The sequence below is a fragment of the Pogonomyrmex barbatus genome, unplaced genomic scaffold (genome assembly GCF_055798465.1).
Source record: "Pogonomyrmex barbatus isolate J1 unplaced genomic scaffold, ASM5579846v1 scaffold14, whole genome shotgun sequence".
NCBI classification, from domain to species: Eukaryota; Metazoa; Arthropoda; class Insecta; order Hymenoptera; family Formicidae; genus Pogonomyrmex; species Pogonomyrmex barbatus.
In genome coordinates, this window is record NW_028297110.1 from 2,596,566 (window position 1) to 2,615,726 (window position 19,161).

The 19,161-nt window shown below is 41.0% G+C and overlaps 1 protein-coding gene across 3 annotated transcripts in view; it reads left to right on the forward strand.

The window, feature by feature from the left end:
• Positions 1–12,083, forward strand: part of alpha-Man-IIb (alpha-Mannosidase class II b) — a 142,732-nt gene extending 130,649 nt beyond the window's left edge. For all 3 annotated transcript variants that reach the window (XM_011635681.3, XM_011635684.3, XM_011635682.3), the window contains exons 6-7: positions 4,777–5,245; positions 5,545–12,083. In XM_011635681.3, the coding sequence (XP_011633983.2) occupies positions 4,777–5,245; positions 5,545–7,690 (2,615 nt within the window). In that variant the 3' untranslated portion in view covers positions 7,691–12,083. The remainder of the gene's footprint in view (positions 1–4,776; positions 5,246–5,544) is intronic.
• Positions 12,084–19,161: the final 7,078 nt, after the last annotated feature.

The following is a 19,161-nucleotide window of genomic DNA, read 5'->3' on the forward strand; positions in this document are numbered from 1 at the left end:
GGCGTCAATGCGCACGGTATGATCCCGTAAATACCACTTGACAGGAAAATCCGTTAGTTTCCTCGCTTTGCGGCAAACCCGGCATCTGTTTTAAATGTAAATTATCGCGTCGTAAAAGTCTATCATCTGTATGACGTGCAGAATCGTGATGTTGCTCAGCACGACGTAATCTCGTAATCTCGGCATAAATTCTAAAACGCGCAGAGAAATTTCATCGTCTATATTTATTTCTTATAGTAGTAATTTAAAAGTAAATTACAAGAGATGTCATACCGGTTGTTTCAAAAGTGACGGTTAATCGCTCGGAAAATGATTGGGAATCCAAAAGCGAGAAAAAAAGTTGATATGAATATAGAAACGTGTTATTTTGTTGAGTTGTCGCCATTTTTTTATGTTGAAATTTCAAATTGCTTTGCTTTCGAATTTTTTTTTGTGAAAATTGAAAGAAGAGATGGTCTTGACGAGTTTTATAATTAAAGTTGAATAAAAATTGTGGGCTGCTTTACCACCACTCAGAATGCATCACATGAAGGTACAATTACGCTTAGTATCTCTTAATAAAGATCAGGATTCCACAGTTGTGCATCTTGAATAGTGCTAAAGCAACCCGCAAATTTATTTGACTTTAATTATGTTATGAAACGCATAAAGACCATCTTTTCTTTTAATTTTGATAAAAAAATTTGAAAGCAAAATAATTTCAAATTTTGACATAAAAACGGCGAAGACAACGCATTTTCGAACTTATTCATATCAACTTTCTTTCTTGCTTTTCGATCCCCGATTCATTGACTTACAAAATTACTCGATATAAATTTTTGAAGTTAAATTACATTACAAAAATACCACGTTCAAAAGAAAATGGAAATTTAAATGAACTTTTACCAAATTACAGATAAATTACAGATAAAAAGTCCGATCGAAATGGACGTGTAAGTCACATGTTCTAGTTGGAGTTGCGGTCTGTCGATGCTAATTAATAGCGATTAATGAGTGCGGTCCGACGAATTCCACTGGGAAAAATGTAAGGATCGTACCGAACCGACGTAGCGGCTTCGGTGATTAGAACTCGGAACGAGAGCAACAAGTGGTGCACGATGTCTCTCATTATCGGCCAGTTATGGATAGACTCGCTTCTTCTTTGTTTTATGGAGTGTTTGAAAATTTCACAGCGGCTTATCGCTCGATCTGACTATTAATAATCGACGACAGACACGAGCGTGGAGGTCTTGCATTATTCACGCATTATTATCACGGTTTTTCTCCAATAAAATCAACAATTAAATTGGAATAGCATCTGGATATTTTAAGAGTTAATCTACATCCAACTTGAAATAGAAAACATCAAAATACAAATTCTGACTACTAAAAGAAAAAAAAAAACAGATGCTTTATATAGAGATAGTGTGTGAATTATCTGGCAGATTGAATTAATGGGAAATAGAATTACAAATTCTCTTTTCTGTTTTTGATCTAGGCTTCGCGAATTGAACAAATGTACAAAAATGTTGAAGCCAAAAATGCCGCTTCTTTCGAGCGTCCCGTGATAAACTCGACATCTAAAATTTCAGGGAAGTCAAGTTGGAGGTTTAGTCAAAAAATTAGCACGTTGATTTACTCGGGCATATATTCCATATCTCACGTCGCATCTCGACATGCTGCGCTTTCCCACTTGCACGTTCTATCTCGGAGCGCCAGAACGTGACCGTGGTTTTTTCGTAAGTTCTTCTTCCTCGTTGCCTTCATCTTCTTTCCGATCGTAGGAGCTTCAGACGTGCAGTCGAAAAAAAAAAAGATTTTTAGTAATATTCATATTTCTTTTCTAAAATCTCACGCGCTACATATTGTCATCTATTTTACCTATCGCATCGTTTCCGTCGTGACAAGCTCACTTCTCTTCAAAAGAATTTAAGTTTACAAAAATTGTTTCGTTGTTTTTCTTTAAGCCTTCGATCTACATTTCGAGAGAGTGAGTTGCCTTCTTTTTCTAAAACAGGCAAGATCGGCCTCGAGAAAATAATTCCCCCGATTATCCCGCTCGGTTCCCGCGGGGAACGCAGCGGATTCACACGTTGAAAGAGACGCAATCTTTCAAGGGTAGGTTGCAACGCGTTGTAACCCGCGATAATTCCGTTAATGCACACATGTCGTGCAGCTCTAACGAGTTATAATCAGTCGAGCACCGGCTGAGTACAGTTTAATGGTTTATTCCCCGCATTAGGCACCCTTCTAGTCCCTCTTTCCCACCTTGGTTTATATCCACGTCCTCGTCTCTCAACTGTTCCATATCCCTCACCCCCCCTCTCTCTCTCTCTCTCTCTTTCCCTAGCGCTCTCTCTCTCTCTCTCTCTCTCTCTCTCTCTCTCTCTCTCTTTCTCTCTCTCTGTTTCTATCTCTCTCTCTCTCTCTTTCTCTCTATCTATCTCCGGACTTCCACAATAATGCGACCTCCATCGGCGGGATAGTACGACGAACGCGCAATTTGCGGCCGAGCTCTGGCTTTCTCGAATAATTGATGCAATTTCCGGGTTGCGAGCGAGCTGCGAATGACCCCGAGAATTTGGATTTTAGGTAGATTCACGAGATGTTCACGTCACAAAGTGAACATTAATTTCCGCATACTCCCCGAACGGTATCAAATCGCGAACGGTGAGTGTGGACTTTTCTATATAAAGCCGGATTCATACGCACGCTTGTTGAATAATTGCTAATTTTCAGAAAAATCTCATTCATGGCAAACCGATGTCCATGGGAGAACGTTGATAATACGCGAATCGTCGATAACGTTCGTTCAGACGGATCGCGGAGTAATAGTGAGTCGTTGTAGTTTTTTTTCGTTTCTTTATCGGAGAATCGGAGAATCGAATAAAATACACTAAAAAATAGGATACGATGCGTATCGCGGGGAGAGGGATTGGTTTAAGTGACATAATTCGTTTGATTTACACAGGCCGTACCCTATTCGCGTGCTTCGCAAATATCATTTATCGTACCGTAATTGCCATCCGTAACAATCATTCACGAGATTATGCTAAAAACACCAGTCGGACGATAGTTTAACGCCGATAACGTACACGACACCCGGCAAACGCGTGCGCTTGTCACAACTGGACGGAGAGACGGGGCGAGGAGGGGGGGGAGGGGAGGGGAGTATATATTCTTGTTCCTACATACCTATCGTTTAAGTGCCGCTGACTTCGCGGAGCTAATTCTATTAGCCGTTCCTCTCGGTGAGCCTATTCGCGTTCTACGCTTGCGTTCCTGCGGGATTAATTTCGCGGCTTCGTTCGCCAACCATGCCGTAAGTTTCCGCATCGTCTGGCCCTGCCCGGGCATGATCGACGACCCTCTTCCTAACCGCGGCGCTAACTTTTTCGACGAGTCCGATGTTTCCCATCTGCTAATGGCGTATTCCTTTAATCGCATTTACTCTAACTCTCCTTGCTTGCCGACTCCGATTTACCGGCTGTTTCGCTTTAACTTTGGAAACATCGCGATGAGACTTTATTTTATTTTTGTTGTATAGTGTTTCTATAATTAACTTAATTAAATCCATCCGTACGTGTTCGTGTAGCTCATAAAAATTTTTGTTAAAACGTGAACGGATGATTCTTTTAAATAAGATATTTCTTATAAAATCCATGATTTTATAATTTTTATAATTCTATAATTAACTTAAAAGTAAAATATCATCCATACGTGTTCGTGTAATTTATGTTAAATTTTTGTTAAACGCAAAACAGACGATTTTTTAAAATAAGATATTATTTTATAAAATCCATGATTTATAAAATCGACTTATAAATGGACTTTAAATAATATCTTATTTTTAAAAAATCTATATGCAGAGCGTACAGCATTACATTTTGTTAGGAATAAAAATATATTTTGGCTAAGTACGGTCATTTGGAGAATTTTGTCGTCATTTCGTTTTGGCTTTTTAATCAGTGATTTATCGATATGTAACAGACTTCATTGACGGATTTTATTACGTTCATTCATTTAATATTTTGATACGTGCATGGACATCAGTCGATGTAAATTTACGTTTTCGGTGCACGTTTATTATCACTAAAAGAATTGAAATATTCTGGACACGGAAACAGTGGATTAATCCACATTATGAATATTTGATCGCATCGTGCAGAATACGGCAGAATGAACTTTAAAAGGCTTCCCCGAATGCAAATTAATGCATGCCGTAAAAAAGGCCGGCAGACGCGGCTTTTGCGATTCGCGATCCATAATTAAGTTGTAGATTAGTTTTAGCAGATTAAACGAGAATAAACCGTAAACTAAAGCCATATGCGAATTATATCGAATCCTATTAGCAAACTAAAATTTACATTTCGAATATATCTAATGGCGAACTATAGTTCAAAGTAAAATAACTGAAAACATAAAAATAATATCTGAAAATTCTTGTTTTTATTTTAAATACAGCTGCCCTTTGAAAATAACTGCGAATTCCCTGGAAATGATTTCAACAAGCTTTCTTATTTTTCTCTGAAACATAGTGCCCGTCTTGCGCGCGCTAAAAAAGATATCCTCTATATTTAAATATTAACGAAAGGAGACGGAAAAGGAATTATATTATCTTCCGAAAATAATTCGATAATTAATATCTTTCGTAAAATATTTCTGACGATGCGTACAGTTATTATAACTAATATTATAATAATAATCAGAGCAATCGTGTTTAAACTTGTTTTACGATAGATATATTTCTCAAGTGGCTGGCTTAGAAGCTGACAAGCTTCCTCTCCCAAATTTCAGGTCACCAGTGGCTGAAAACGAATCTCGACGTGGTTCCCGAGTCGGGCTGGTCCGTCGACCCATTCGGCCATGGCGGCACCATACCCTACTTCCTCAGAGCTTCCGGCGCATCCGGCACGGTGATCCAGAGGATACATTACGCGTGGAAGCAGTGGTTCGCCAAGAAGCAATACGGCGACTTCGTCTGGCGGCAGCCGTGGGATCGCGACGGCACCGCCGACATGCTCACCCACAATCAGCCGTTCGACATTTACAACATCAAACACTCGTGCGGCCCACATCCGCACGTCTGCCTCAACTTTGATTTTCGCAAGATACGTGGCGAGTACACCGAGTACTCGGTCCGCGCGGTCGAGATCACGCCCAACAACGTCAAGCAGATGGCCGAGCTGTTGTTGGAGCAATACGCGAGAACCGGCTCCTTGTTCACTCACAACGTCGTGCTGATGCCACTCGGCGATGACTTTAGGTTGGGAAAATCTTTCTCAAATTTCATACATTTGCACTTTTCATTTTTTACACTCCTCCCTCCGTTTTATAACTTAATCAAATTTTCCGTTGTCCCCCCCCAAAAAAAAGATATATTCAACGGAAAGTGTTTCTTTATTTCAAAATTTGTTCCACTTCATTTTTTCTTTTGTAATTTAATAAAATTTTTCTGTTCGAGGAAAAAATATATTCAATACACGTGTTTTTTTTTACTCCAAAATTTCTAAAGTATTAATTCCTTCTATTAATAAAAAATCACGTTGTTATCACGTGTTTCAGATACGACCATGCAATCGAGTGGGATCAGCAATATACTAACTATAAAATCTTGATGGACTACATAAACAGTCGTAAAGACGAGTATAATGCCGAGGTGGTGTTCGGCACGCCGAAAGATTACTTCCGCGAGATACAAAAACGCGTGAACAAATTCCCGTCGCTGACCGGCGACTTCTTCGTGTATTCAGATATCTTTAGCGAGGGTAGACCGGCCTACTGGAGTGGCTACTTTACTACCAGGCCTTACATGAAGATTCTGGATCGTGAGCTCGAGGCGAATCTCAGATCCGCCGAAATCCTCTACACGATCGCGTTAAATCTCGCCAAACAGTCCGGCAAGGATATAAAAGTTTACGAAACGTATTTCGAGAAGCTGGTGAAGGCGAGGCGTAATCTGGGTCTGTTCCAGCATCACGACGCGATTACCGGGACTTCAAAGTCCTTCGTCATGAAGGATTACGCGCTGAAACTCTTCGAGTCGATCTCGGACACCACCGATCTGCAGGGCTTCGCCATTCAGTCGCTCGCGGCCACCGTCAACGGCAAATCTAATTCCGCTTACGTGTTGGCCGAGTCGGATAGGGACAGCTATGAAAAGCTGCCGAAGAAGATACCGATCGGCGTGAACGGCCACGAGACCAAGAAGATCGTTCTGTTCAATCCACTGGCGCAGCCCAGGCAGGAAGTGATCAGCCTCAAGGTCACGTCGTACAAGATCAGAGTCCTGGATCCCCAGAAAAATCCCATTCCCTACCAGATCGCGCCGGTGATGAACGCCACGAGTATCACACATGACGTGTACGTGCTGCTTTTCGTGGCCGAATTGAAGCCTCTGTCGATCGCCACGTACCACCTGCGGCAGGTCGACAAGGTCCCGGCGGAGGCCATCTCGACGGTGTACTGCAGCCGTTGCGGCAAGGACAATGTCTTCCCTATCAAGCCCATGCAGGTGGGCGACGTGCAGCTCGAGAACCAGCGGATGAAGTTGCTGTTCGACGGGCAAACGGGTTTTCTGAAGCGCGTGACGAAGAAGTCCACTGGCAGGATCATGCAGTGCGCCGTGCAGTTCGCCGCGTATCCCTCGGCGCAGTTCCACAGCGGCGCCTATCTCTTCATGCCCGATCCGAACCTTCGGGACACCGACAAGGACGTTCTGGAGGCGTACACGCCGCACCAGAAGATCTACATCGTCAGCGGTAACCTGAGCTCTCGCCTCACCGTCGAGTACGGCAAACTACTGACGCATCACGTGGCCATCTATCATCGCGACGGCGGCCTTGGCGAGGCCATCTACGTGCGCAACATCGTGGACTTTGAGACCCCACCGAAGAATCGCGAGACGGAGATGTTCATGCGCCTGCAGACCGACATCTCGAACGGCGACCCGCCCGAATTCTATACCGACTTGAACGGCCATCAGATGATCAAGCGTACCAAGATCGAGCGCATCGGCATCGAGGGTAATTACTTCCCCATCACGACCATGGCTTACATCGAGGACTCGAACCACCGGTTGACGCTCTTGGTGAACCACTGTCAAGGTGCGGCCAGCTACCAGCCCGGATGGTTGGAGGTGATGCTGGACCGCAGGACTCTGTACGATGATTCGCGAGGCATGGGCGAGGGTCTGTTGGACAATCGGCGAACCGTCATTAAACATTGGTTGCTACTCGAGGATATCAGCGGTGAGAAAGACAGGTACTCGCGACCGTCGTTGTTCGCCAATCACCTCAGCAACACCCTCAACTATCCGGTGAACATCTTCATGGTGGACGGCAGCGAGCAGGAGGTCACGATGGCGCCGGAAGTGCGACTGTTGAGTCAGAGCTTCCCGTGCGACCTCCATCTGCTCAATCTGCGTACCAATCACGATCAGAAACTGCCGCACTTCCCGGTGAACAGCGCGCTCATGGTGCTCTTCCGCCAGGGCTACAGCTGTTCCGTGGGCGTTGACGTGGCGATGAAACACTGCCCACTCACGGAGAGACTCCCGCAGGGAATCGCGTTCTACAAACTCGACAACGTCAACGTTACAAAGACGTCGTTGACCGGCACGAAGTCGGGCGTCCGGCTGAAAGACGGTCTCCAGGAGATCGGTCTGCAACCGATGCAGGTCGAGACGTATAATGTAAACTTCGTGCAATGATCCTAAGCCCTGAGCCGATCGATTTTTTTTAGTGTTGATCGGTTGTTAGCGAAATTTCAAGAATATATTACAGGCGTCTTGCTCCTTCCGAATGACACTGCCGTATGTTAATCGTATTGAATACTACCTCTTTAACTCTCTATGTAACGTACGACGTTGTTGACGGTGAAGAACGGAGCTTTGTGGAAGCGCGATTACGAAAGCGAAGGTAATTAATTTCTCGCGGGATAGTATGGGATGAAAAAAAGTGACAAATAACATTGACCAATATCTGGGACGATTAAAGTAAACAGTTGACTACGGTTTAATTAAAATAAATTTTTTTTCCCGATGGAAAACATTTTAAAGAATTATTAATCAATTTTTTTATCTTATGAAAGAAAGATTTTTATTTCATTTCTTTTTAATTTCTCAACAATTTATTCTATTAGCCTAGAAACCACATTTTTGTACTAGTTCTTTTTACTTTGCAGTTCAATTTCTTCCGATAATTGTTTCAACTCGAAGGAATGGAGAGAAAGTTTCAGATCAAAGATTTATAAATTTTATGATCCTGTAAATTATTGAACTAAGCTTTAACGTAAGAACTTTCCGCGCTATTTCTCGTCGAGGACAAGTTTAGGTGAATTCCGTGAGACGATGCTTCGCGTTGCGAGAAAAGTTTGAAGAATGACAGAATGCCGGGAGAGAACGTGCGTGTAAATACTTCGATCGATGCAACATAATTAATTGCTAATTGTGACAAACGTGCAACGCGTACGTGCACCATTGTACATATTGTTCCTGTACGATGTATCCTTGCGTTTTATTATCGAATGAGAGATACGAGAGGGAGAGAGAAGGGAAAGAAGCGAGGGAAGATGTACACACGCAGATATATAAATACATTATTTACTCCAGAGTCTGAGAGATCTAATTAATATATGTATATTCGCTAGAACGAAATCTTCGGAATCAGGTTTTTCTCAGTCTATTTTACTATTTCATCTAGCTTTCAATATCAAATTCTTCCATAATCTAATATCGTTTTCACTGAATAATCACTTTTGTATTTATTAAATCTTTTTATTATTAACTTTTCATCATATAATTCCTGTTTTTAAACTTTCGGAAAAAATGAAGATTAGGGGACCATTCTGTGCCTTGACATATGTTGTCAAGGTCATGACTCTGAGTGATCTTCAAAAAATTTTGTCCGTCGATCGTTCTTCATTAAAAAGTTATTATAACAAAATGTTTTTTGAGAAATATACCAGTTTTGGCGAAATTAATAATGTTAGGGCATTTATTTAGAATACGGTCTTCACCTTCGATTTTGATAAAATTGGGCTCGATTGGTGCGGTTTCACTCAAAATAAAAGAATCTCAGAAAAATGCGGCGATCTGTTTCGCGAACCGAGATATTAAGCGTTAAAGTTGACCACTTTTTTGATTAGGAAATCTGACAATATATGTCAAAGTCAGGGTTATTGTTGTTGAAATAGTCCTCTAATCTTTATTTTTACCAAATTTTCTTATTCCATTTTTTTAAGTTTTTGCATTTACGATCGTTATTACTCGCGAAAAATAAAAGCATTTCATTTTACATTTTTTTTTTTACAAATGTAGATCTTTTTTAAATTGCTTTTTTTTTTTAAGTGATTTCACCGGAGATATAAAAGGGGCCAGAGAAAGGCCTATATAAAGGATAAAAGAATTAAAAATGTCATATAGCGATTTCTCTTCGTATGGCAATTATCGTGGACAAACAGATTGACAAATGATCAAACAAGTTTCTTTTATCAAACTTATATAGAGATATATATGTAAATATTGTATCGCATATGTATATATTACATATCAGATCGTAATTTGCCCTAGATAATTACCGATACCGTAGACAACTTTTGTGATAGCGAAACGGTGTAAAGAAAATCTTATATTACATCTATTTTCGTATGTCAGATATTTTGCTATCGACCCTCCCTCTCTCCCTCTTCGCGGCTGTCGACAGTAAGTGTCTTCTTGTAGAGTCTATTACGATTCCCGGGGATCCTCTCCCGTGGTGTCGTGTATACAATCCGAAAAATGTAGTAAAGTATAATGCGTGTAAAATTAATTCGCGTGCCAGACGACGAAGGATTTATCCTGTGAGGGATAACGCGGGAAGAGCAGGCCTTCTCTGGACAAGACACGAAGTTCACGCTGAACTGTAAATAATTAAATAATCTGACAAACACTAAGTAATTAATACGAGCAGTGTTAATTACTTACCAAACATTAACGAGCGTCACAAATTGCGGAATCCGTGCCTCTTTTTTTCTTTTTTTCAATTTCGGAGACGTTCGTACTCGTACACCGAAGATCCCGTCAGATGGGTAACGAAGCATGGGTACTTCCAAAGTGTTCCGCATAATTTTATTATGATGAACGAACGATAAGTATTGAGACTCGCGAATGATAGATTACGTCGCAGGAAGATTACGATCTACATCGCGGTGTTTCTCAGGATCTTCCACTTTCATGAAGAGTCTCGAAGCGTCCTCTTTCGCGGCTGTACGTACCGTCGGTCCGATTTGTACATATTAGATTAATTAATGGAAAGTTGTGCAGCTTCCGCGGGCCGTCGCATTGTTCCGGGGAAGAGAAACAAGAGAGGGGCGGAAATTAATTTCTCCGAGGGCGTAAGAAATAAATTGTAAAATGTGACTTTTGTATAAAAAAAAAAAAAAAAAAAAAAGAAAGCCGGCAAGAAGATTCTTGTCGCTCGCTAATTAAAGTAGCGTTTTTTAATTCACGTGAAAAAGTATATTATCTACGTAAATTTTCTTATTTAGGATGGATCGTGCTTATAAAAACGTGATACGAATTTGTAAACTTTCTAGCGGTTTTATATTCCTGTGCGTTATTCCTTAGATATTTTATCGGTATGAATATAAATTTATTCTAATATATAAACCGTCAGATTGTTGTAGATTTCCAAAAGATTTATTCATGTTCACGGTAAATCGCTTCGGTTATTTATAATCAATTTATTTTATCGTCACGCTATCGCTAAGAGATGTAACAGGTTGCGATTAATTGCTTTTTTTTTTAGCGGCGTACTATTATATTTATCCCGCTAAATGTTATATTTTTATTGGAAGTAATCTATTTTTGATCGTTGCCGGTGTCAAACCGTTTGATTTCAGTCATAAATTCTCTATTTTTTAACGCGAATTGTTTCGAGACGAATCCGAAACGGGTATCGATTTGGTAATAATGCCAAAAATACTTTGCGTTACAAAATTAGAAACAAAAAAAGAATCAGAGACGGCGGAAATGTCCGTCGCGATACGACTCGACTGTCATCGGGTAATTAAGCTTCGTAAGCATCGGTTATTAAAATTTTTTCGATGGACTTATGGCTCCGATAAATTTCACGGTTCACGGCGCGAACGAGCATTTATACGACGTCGTGTAAATAGAGGATCGTCGATGAAATCATTAAACCGATAGATCGTAAAGAGTAATGGAAAATAAAGGACGAGCGGATGGTGCGCGGGTAAAGTGTAATAAGTTATCTCTTCTTCATGGGGAAACCGTGCTCTTGTCATTTTTAATCATCGTCATCGCGCATTATGGCGTTCGACCTTTGGCCGAAAAAAAGCGCAGGGACGAGCGTATTTTTACAAAAATAAATCCCATCTATCCGCCTCGCCTCGGTTTAACGGTGATATACACAACTAACCTCGAGTTAATAATCTAATTCTGTCTCTTAATTTTATCTTTCGGACACGTTTGAGCTTCGGGTGTTTTAATTGGTGGTTTTAATTGAATTAATAAAAGCATATTATTTTATTCTGATTAGATTATTATTATTTTAACATGCGCACTAACGACACTGCCCTCGATACATATCCAGTCGTTCACTCCGTTCAAACCTAGACGTATATAACGAATCAAAAGAGAGCCTCAAACAGCGAAATCTCATCGTGGATGAGAGTCGCGGGTTCGACGTCGTTCGAGCGTTTTCCACGAGATTGTACCACGTTCAAGAGCACCGTTCAAGACCAGCCAATGTCTACGCCGAGATTTCTGCGAGTGTCGACGAAAAATGCCCGAAACTGCCGAGCGAAACTTCGGTCGCTCGGCGTCACAATGACTGTCCCTGTAACGATACTGTAACATACTGTATGTTTTTGTGCCGTCGTTAGAGAGAAAGAAGTGTTCTATATCGCAAAAAGAATAAAGTTATTATATTACATGTTCACACGCGCCCGTCGCTCGGACGATTCGCAAAGGACGGCAAGCCGACTTGAAAATCGCGCGAGCGCGGAACGCGCGAATCGCGACGATTACATACGATATTCCTTATGTTACAATGTAATATTATATTTATTAAATAAAACTAGTAACTGACGTATTTTGATCAGCCGCGTTGTTCTCTCTGTGTGTGTCTCTCTCTGGCGCTCCGCTTCGATAAAAGAAGCGGGCAGAAGTGATCGAGGAGGCTGTTGAAAGACAAATAAAATCTAATCTTTTTCATGCATTTTTCATGCCTTCATGCCTTTTTTGAACTTGTAACTTTGAGATCACTCGGGAGGAATCACTATTTTTCTTCGAATAATTTAGCATAATAACATAATTGCTTTCCTGCTAAATTTTTATCTTCTCTTTGTTCTCTTATTTAATGCGAACATCTATAATTCCGCAGGAAGGTTAATAATATCTAACGAATGTTTTTTTTTCTCAATTATTCTTACAGACATATAAATTAGTCGATTGCATATCGGCACGAGCTCATATCACGACCGGTGCTCCTTTTCTCTTTCAGAAACTAGTAATAAACAGGCAAAATATGTAATCACGAAACCGGAGGCGGCATCTGGGCTAAACGTTAATCGATATCGTTCCTTGGTCCATAACTCTCATTAATGGCGATTATACGATATTCCTCGTGGCGATAAGTGCCTCGTTCGTGCCGCTGTCATCTGTTGACCGTGTAATTGAATTCGCAATAAGACGGCAAGCGCAGACACAGAATCAAGAAAATTGCGAGCAAATTCCCATCGCGCGAAGCGAATTCATTTACATATTCCGAGGCTCCCTCCTCGAGTCAAGATATCCTTTGTATATTGCCGATTCAGGATAAAACCGCGAATATAATCCTAGATACTCTTCTAAATTATAAAATCAAAGACAGTCTAATTATAAAATCAAAGACTTGCAATTTATAGAAGGGTAGACAGTTTGTTTTTTAATATATTCAATTTCTTTCAGCACTAATTTCGTAAAGGTAATTAACATTATAGGAATAAATTTAATCAATTCTTGATTAACCCGTTCGTTCTCTGCACGAAACAAGAACAAAAAAAGGTGAGTATTATATTACTCAACTTGTATGATTTGGAAGATTGACGATTGAAAGAATGATTTGATGGGAAGGAAATCATCGTCGAGGTACACGCGCAGTGTACCGGATCTCGGATTTTCGGATAGAATTAAGAGCTGTGCTAATTTACAAAGCACGATGTATTCGGTATCCCCCTCCCCCCCCCCCTCCACGATGATTCAACTCGACGTAAGCGGAAAAATGGGATTTTCGCCGTCCAGGTCTCGACAGCTGGAATGAACATCGCGCGCTCGCGCGTGCCTTCGTTATACAAGTTTTAATTACAATCGATTCAATTTCCTTTTACGCCCAGAACGGAGTTTCCATTCGCCCACCCGTCGGGATACTTCGTCAGCTCGTTCGTGAACCTGACACTCGTAATGTCCCGTTTACCGTCTCCGTAAAACCCTTTCGCTGTTTCGTCGTCCCGTTCATGCCAGAAGCGCGTGGTTAAAAAGTCCGTTTTCCTCTTCTCTCTCTCTCTCTCTCTCTCTCTCTCCCTCTCTCTCTCTCTCTCTCTCTCTCTCTCTCTCTCTCTAGAATCACTTACGACGAGATAGAAATCGCGAGGATTTCTCGCAAAGCGTCATTTAATCCATTAATTCTTTCTTGCGCAGGTAGCGTCAGATCTGCCAACGTTTTACGTTACGTATTTGTAAAGTCTAGAAAAAGAGAGAGTCTTGCTTCTTCCTCTGTTGTTGAGAATTTATAGCCATATTATATAGTTTGAAGAAAAAGATAGGATAATGTTTTGGCAAACTGTAAAGACTCTTCTCTGAATTTTCATCACTCGGGACGGCACTCGCGCGAGTCTCTGAAAGCTAATGAACAATTTGCATTTTTTTTTGGTCGCAAAATTATACACACGCGCTACAGCTGATGTTATACAATCGCGCGAATCGGAGAAGATCGCAGAATTTATTCAAAGATATTCAAAGGAAAACGCCAGTGATTTTCCTCGCTGAGATTGACTGCGGCAAGAAAAGCTCGGCGGAACGAGCGTCGCTTAGCCGGTTATGAATATTTATAAATCTTAACCTGCCGTTACATAAGTCATGCGAATCGATCGAAGGCTTTTTTTTTCAAAAAAATTAAACTCTCAATGAAACAATGAAGCGTTTCTCGCATAAATAATGCTAACGCAATTATAACTTTTTTTTAATTAGCAATAATAAACTTTTGTTATTAGAGAGATGCGAAATATTTATAATTAAAATTCTCAAGAAAAATCTACACAAAGCTAAATATACAAAAAGTCGCATAATTAAACAAGATATAAAGATTAAAGTACGCAAAAATAAATTACTCGGAAATAAGGCTGGAAAAATTCCTATGAAAAATCTATCTCGAATCTTGATTGAAGCCATTCATTTTTCCTCATTCTTTATGATTTACGAACAATTGCCATTTTAACGTTTTCTAATATTATTTTTTTATTTTCTTAAGAGGATACTAGATAAATCATAGAAAATATCTGAAATGTACGAAATTTATTCGTGGAAAGAATATTTTGTTGGATATAGATCCGAAAAATAATTTTGGCCATTTTTGGGAAATAATTATATAGAACATTCAAATGATTAGAATACAAAAAAATTCTGCAATATTTTCATCATATCTAAACATCTTATAATTTTGATATGAAAATTATTATATAGGGCGTTTAGATATGATGAAAGTATTGCAGAATTTTTTTATGTTCTAATTATTTGAACCTATATAATTATTTTTCAAAAATGGTCAAAAATTATTTTTTGGATCTAAATCCAACAAAATGAATGTTCATGTCTGGGCAAATTTTTAGATTTGCCAGCAAAAGTGTTCCGCACATCACGGCGATATTTGTCGCTTCTTCTTGGCACGTCGACGTCTTAACGTCTGGTAATTAGCGCGGGGACAATTCCGAGATGTACCGTGGATAATCGAGAATCTCATTAGGAACCGCGAAGAAGCGAAAGCATATCTCATGATGGTATTCATAAAACGTCGCATCTGATGGATGCAGACAGGATAACGTCGGGGGAAAGCGACCCTTTCTGTATCGCGAGGTGGCTGATACACGAGTGTAAGGTCGCCCCGAGATTCCGTTAGTCGCCCGTGTGGTGTTGCGTTAATTTATATGGAAATATAACCAGTCCCGTGGATTATAAGCAGCCGCGGCTGTTCCTTACGTCTTGCATCTTGCAAATTATTCCGACCGTCGTCGTCGTCGTCGTCGTCGTCGTCGTCGTCGTCGTCGTCGTCGTCGTCGTCGTCGGGAGACAACGGGACGAGCCCAGATTATTCGCCGCCGCCTTCGTGATATTATTAATAATTTAGCGGTATTGCGAGCCATTTAAACCACCGGCGAACGTCACTTTGCGCCGTTTCATTTTAATGACGTTGCAAAACGCTAAATAAGGATCACGGTGCTCGAAGAAAGTATTACTCATATGACTCTCGAGATTGCACGCGGGAAAAGTTTTTCCATTGAAAATTAGATTTTTTAAAAACGAGATATTTTCAAGGAAAGTGAGATTCCTTCTCGCAATTTTTTATCTTCAACGAATCTGTTATTCTGAGATCTTGATTCTGTCCTCGCGAGCGTTTCATCAGCGAGAGACGGAAGTTTAAATGCGTCGAATTGCTGTGCGAAAGTTAATTATCGCGCGCTGCCACGTTTGTCAAAGCCGCGAGATATCCTCGCGTGCTACAAAAGCGAGTCTTTGACCCGACGTCAGAAAGCCGAGATAGCGTTAACGCCAGTCGGTTATACGGCCGCGTATATAGGGAGGAGGTAGTTTTAATAAATGCTCATCTCGAGAGAGAAACTTTTCTCGTTGGTCGTCTTGCACGTGCGCGGAGGGATATCGCTTTTCTTCTCCCGGCTAGATGAAAATCCGTCTCTCTGCCTCGACAACGCGACGACGACTCGTCGCGACGGTTTCATCAATTACGCGGACGACGAAGTAGACGACGCGTCCACGTGCGTCCACGAACACCTATAGGGTGGTCGAGTGGCATCTTCAAGGATACAAGGGAAATTTGTTCGGGGGAAATAATGATTTCAAAATCTCACGCATTTGTTTTTCGCTGGCAAATCTGAAAACTCGGCCGGATACAGATTTGAAAGTAATTTTGTTGAGCCTTCAAAATTATTATGTACGACATTATTATGTATTTCAGATTGATTGCTAAAAAATTTTTTTTTTTTTAAAGAAAAATTTAAAAATTATAAGAAGATAAGAGAAAATGTTTGCAATGTTATTATCATGTTTAAGCGTTCATAATAATTTTGATGGTCCAACAAAATTATATTTTCTGATCTCCAAATTTTTAGATTTGACAGCAAAATTGTGTTTATGTAGAAAAAAAAGAGCATTTGCTATTTTAAGTATTAATTTTAATTAATATTTTTGAGTAATTTTGCGTAGTTCGAAAGCGTTGGACCCGAGATGCGAAGCTAATGGAAGGAGCATTATAATTATTTGTACAACGTCTGTAAATAGCCTACCTAACTCGACAACGGTGGCTTTTTACTTTCGGTGTAGGCGCAAAGTTAAACTTAAAACGACGAGTCGGCCGTTTCGCTAACTACGAAGCGACAATGTTTCCTTCTAAGCGCAAATGAGAAAGTTATATTGAAAAAGTTCGTCGGTTAGCGTCCGTTCAAGTATTCCGCTGAAGAAGCGAAGATTATTTCGCACCTAAAGCAACGTTATAATGAAATCGATGACATTGAATGAGAATTAATCTCTTATCCTCACACAGAACGCGCAGCATTCGGATATTGAAATTACTTTTATTTCGGCTTCAAGCTCCCCGTGAAATTACAAAATTTGATTTCAAATTTAATTCTAATTCTAGATTCGTACGCAGACGCACGCTTAATCGGAGTTTGGGATTGCGAATGTAATCCCAATCTGTAATTTACATTAATCCCCAGTTTGCGAGTCGACAGATCGTCGACTTCGTTTTCGAGAAATTAATTAATAATTAATAAAGTCGTTTGTACACGTGTACATCGAACGGAAATAAATTATGCGACGCATTTGTCGACGGTACGTGTCGCGTATTTGGAAACGCGAACGAATATCACGTGATATCTCTAATCGGTACTCCAAATTTAATTTCTCGCGAAAACGTGAAACGCTGGCGGTGGAGAAAAACGCAACGCGGAAACCGCCTCGGTCGGTCGGGGAGAGGGAGCCTGCTGGTGGAGATAGAGATGGGCGAGAAGCGAGCTTGTTTACCAATAATAAGGTTCAAGACGGCGCGAAGGAAGACGGAGCGTCTTCGCTCGCGGACTGGATGGATGGAAACTCGAGAAACGCGAATTCCGCGCCGTAGTAACGTGCCATCCGTATACAAGACATATTGCTCGGGGATGATCGCGCAGGAGGGGGGGGGGGGTGGATGCGAGCGAACGAAGTGAAATACGAAACAGCAGGCTATTCTCGAAGTCTCACGACGTTTCGCGAAACACACGGCGGAACACACCGTGATTCTCTCTTCTCGGCGTCGGCTTTTCCCTCGCACACGTCAACGTCTCCTCGATTCTTTTGCACGGTTACATTAAAGAAAAGAAAGGTTACATAAACACAAATGTGTGTGTGTGTGTGTGTGTGTGTGTGTGTGTGTGTAAACCTAAAATAAAAATTTTACGACCGTTACTTCGTAAATTATCGAATGTAAATTTGTCGTAAGCTTTCTTAAGCTTCATCGTGTACATCTTTCCCTATTTGTCCCGCAAGTTTTAACCTCGCGATACGTTGATAAACGGTAAATTAACTTAATTTACCCGGCGATTAGATCCGCGCGAGAATTTATTGTTTGAAAGATTTAACTTCGCTTGAATTAATAGCTTTTTTAACTTGCTCTGCAGTCGGGTAAAAGTTGCCGACGCGCAAGTCGCGAAAATTCCGCGCGTAATTTTCTCCGTTTCTGACGTCAAAGATCCAGAATATGCAAGCCCTTAGGATACCTTAAGAAATTGAGAATACACTTTAGACGTCATAAGCCAAGGAGAGCTCGCGCACCCTTTAATATACGAGAAATTGAAAATGTACTCTAGCGCGATGTCGTTTAGAGACGGCAAATTTTCCTCCCTCTCCCCTCATCTCTCTCTTCCTCTCACTTTCTATCGCGCCCCGTAGAATCCCGAAGAAGATCTTCGCGAGAGGCAGCGTCATTTATATCCGAAGGACTGGTACCTTCGGTCCGTCTTGCCGGTAAGATAAATTGCCATTCAGGCCGCACGATAAACGAACTACCATCCGCCCACACTCTCACTTATCCTCTCGCTTCCGTTTCTGTCCCGAGAACCGAATAGAGACATACGCGCTGTTTCGTTTGGCGGATCGTTTCCCCGTGCAAAACGCCGAAGACGTATAAGTCCACTCCATCAAGCGCCGAGCTCCGGAGCTTATCAAACTTCTGAGGGCGGTTTCGTAATATCGCGCCCCGCCTCTCTCCGCGCCGCATCGATCTTCCACAAGGAGCCGATTCACAAGCCGGAAATTAAGCTCGCCACGAGGTATTTTTTTTCTGTTTTTTTTTTTTTTCTTTCTAGACAAAGTTCGCGCAGTATTTATCAACGTGAAAAGTATTTTTTACCCTCGTGTAAATAGTTAGTTGCGGCGGAAGGTTTGAGGTTTAACTAGTTTTTTGCCTCTTTCCAGAAACTAGAAAGTTATTTTTTGTTATTTAACCGAGAAGACTATAGCTTGCACATTGATTTTCACCCTTTCTTGGGAATTTAGAAAATATTAAAAAATTTTATTAGAAAACTCCTTATTTCCCTTTCTTCCCTTTGCGGTCCGTTTAACTCGAACTGAAAGTTCCTTCAAACCAGAAAAATAATTTGCAAGAACGTCCAGATCCTCGAATCGCCTGGTGTTCGCCGGCAAGCCATCCATCATCTCTCGGAGACGCCGTTGCATCAATTTCGATTAGAAAGACGTGCGAGTCGAATGTACACAAGCGAAGAGAAAAGGTTTGGGGCAAAAGTCGTTGGAGGAAATCACGGGGAAGACAGATGTGCCCGCGTCACTGAGGAAGACGAGTTCCCAGGAGATGAGGTGGTCCTCCCTTCAAAATTAATATCAAATCAAAATCCCTAAGACACTCGCCGAGCATC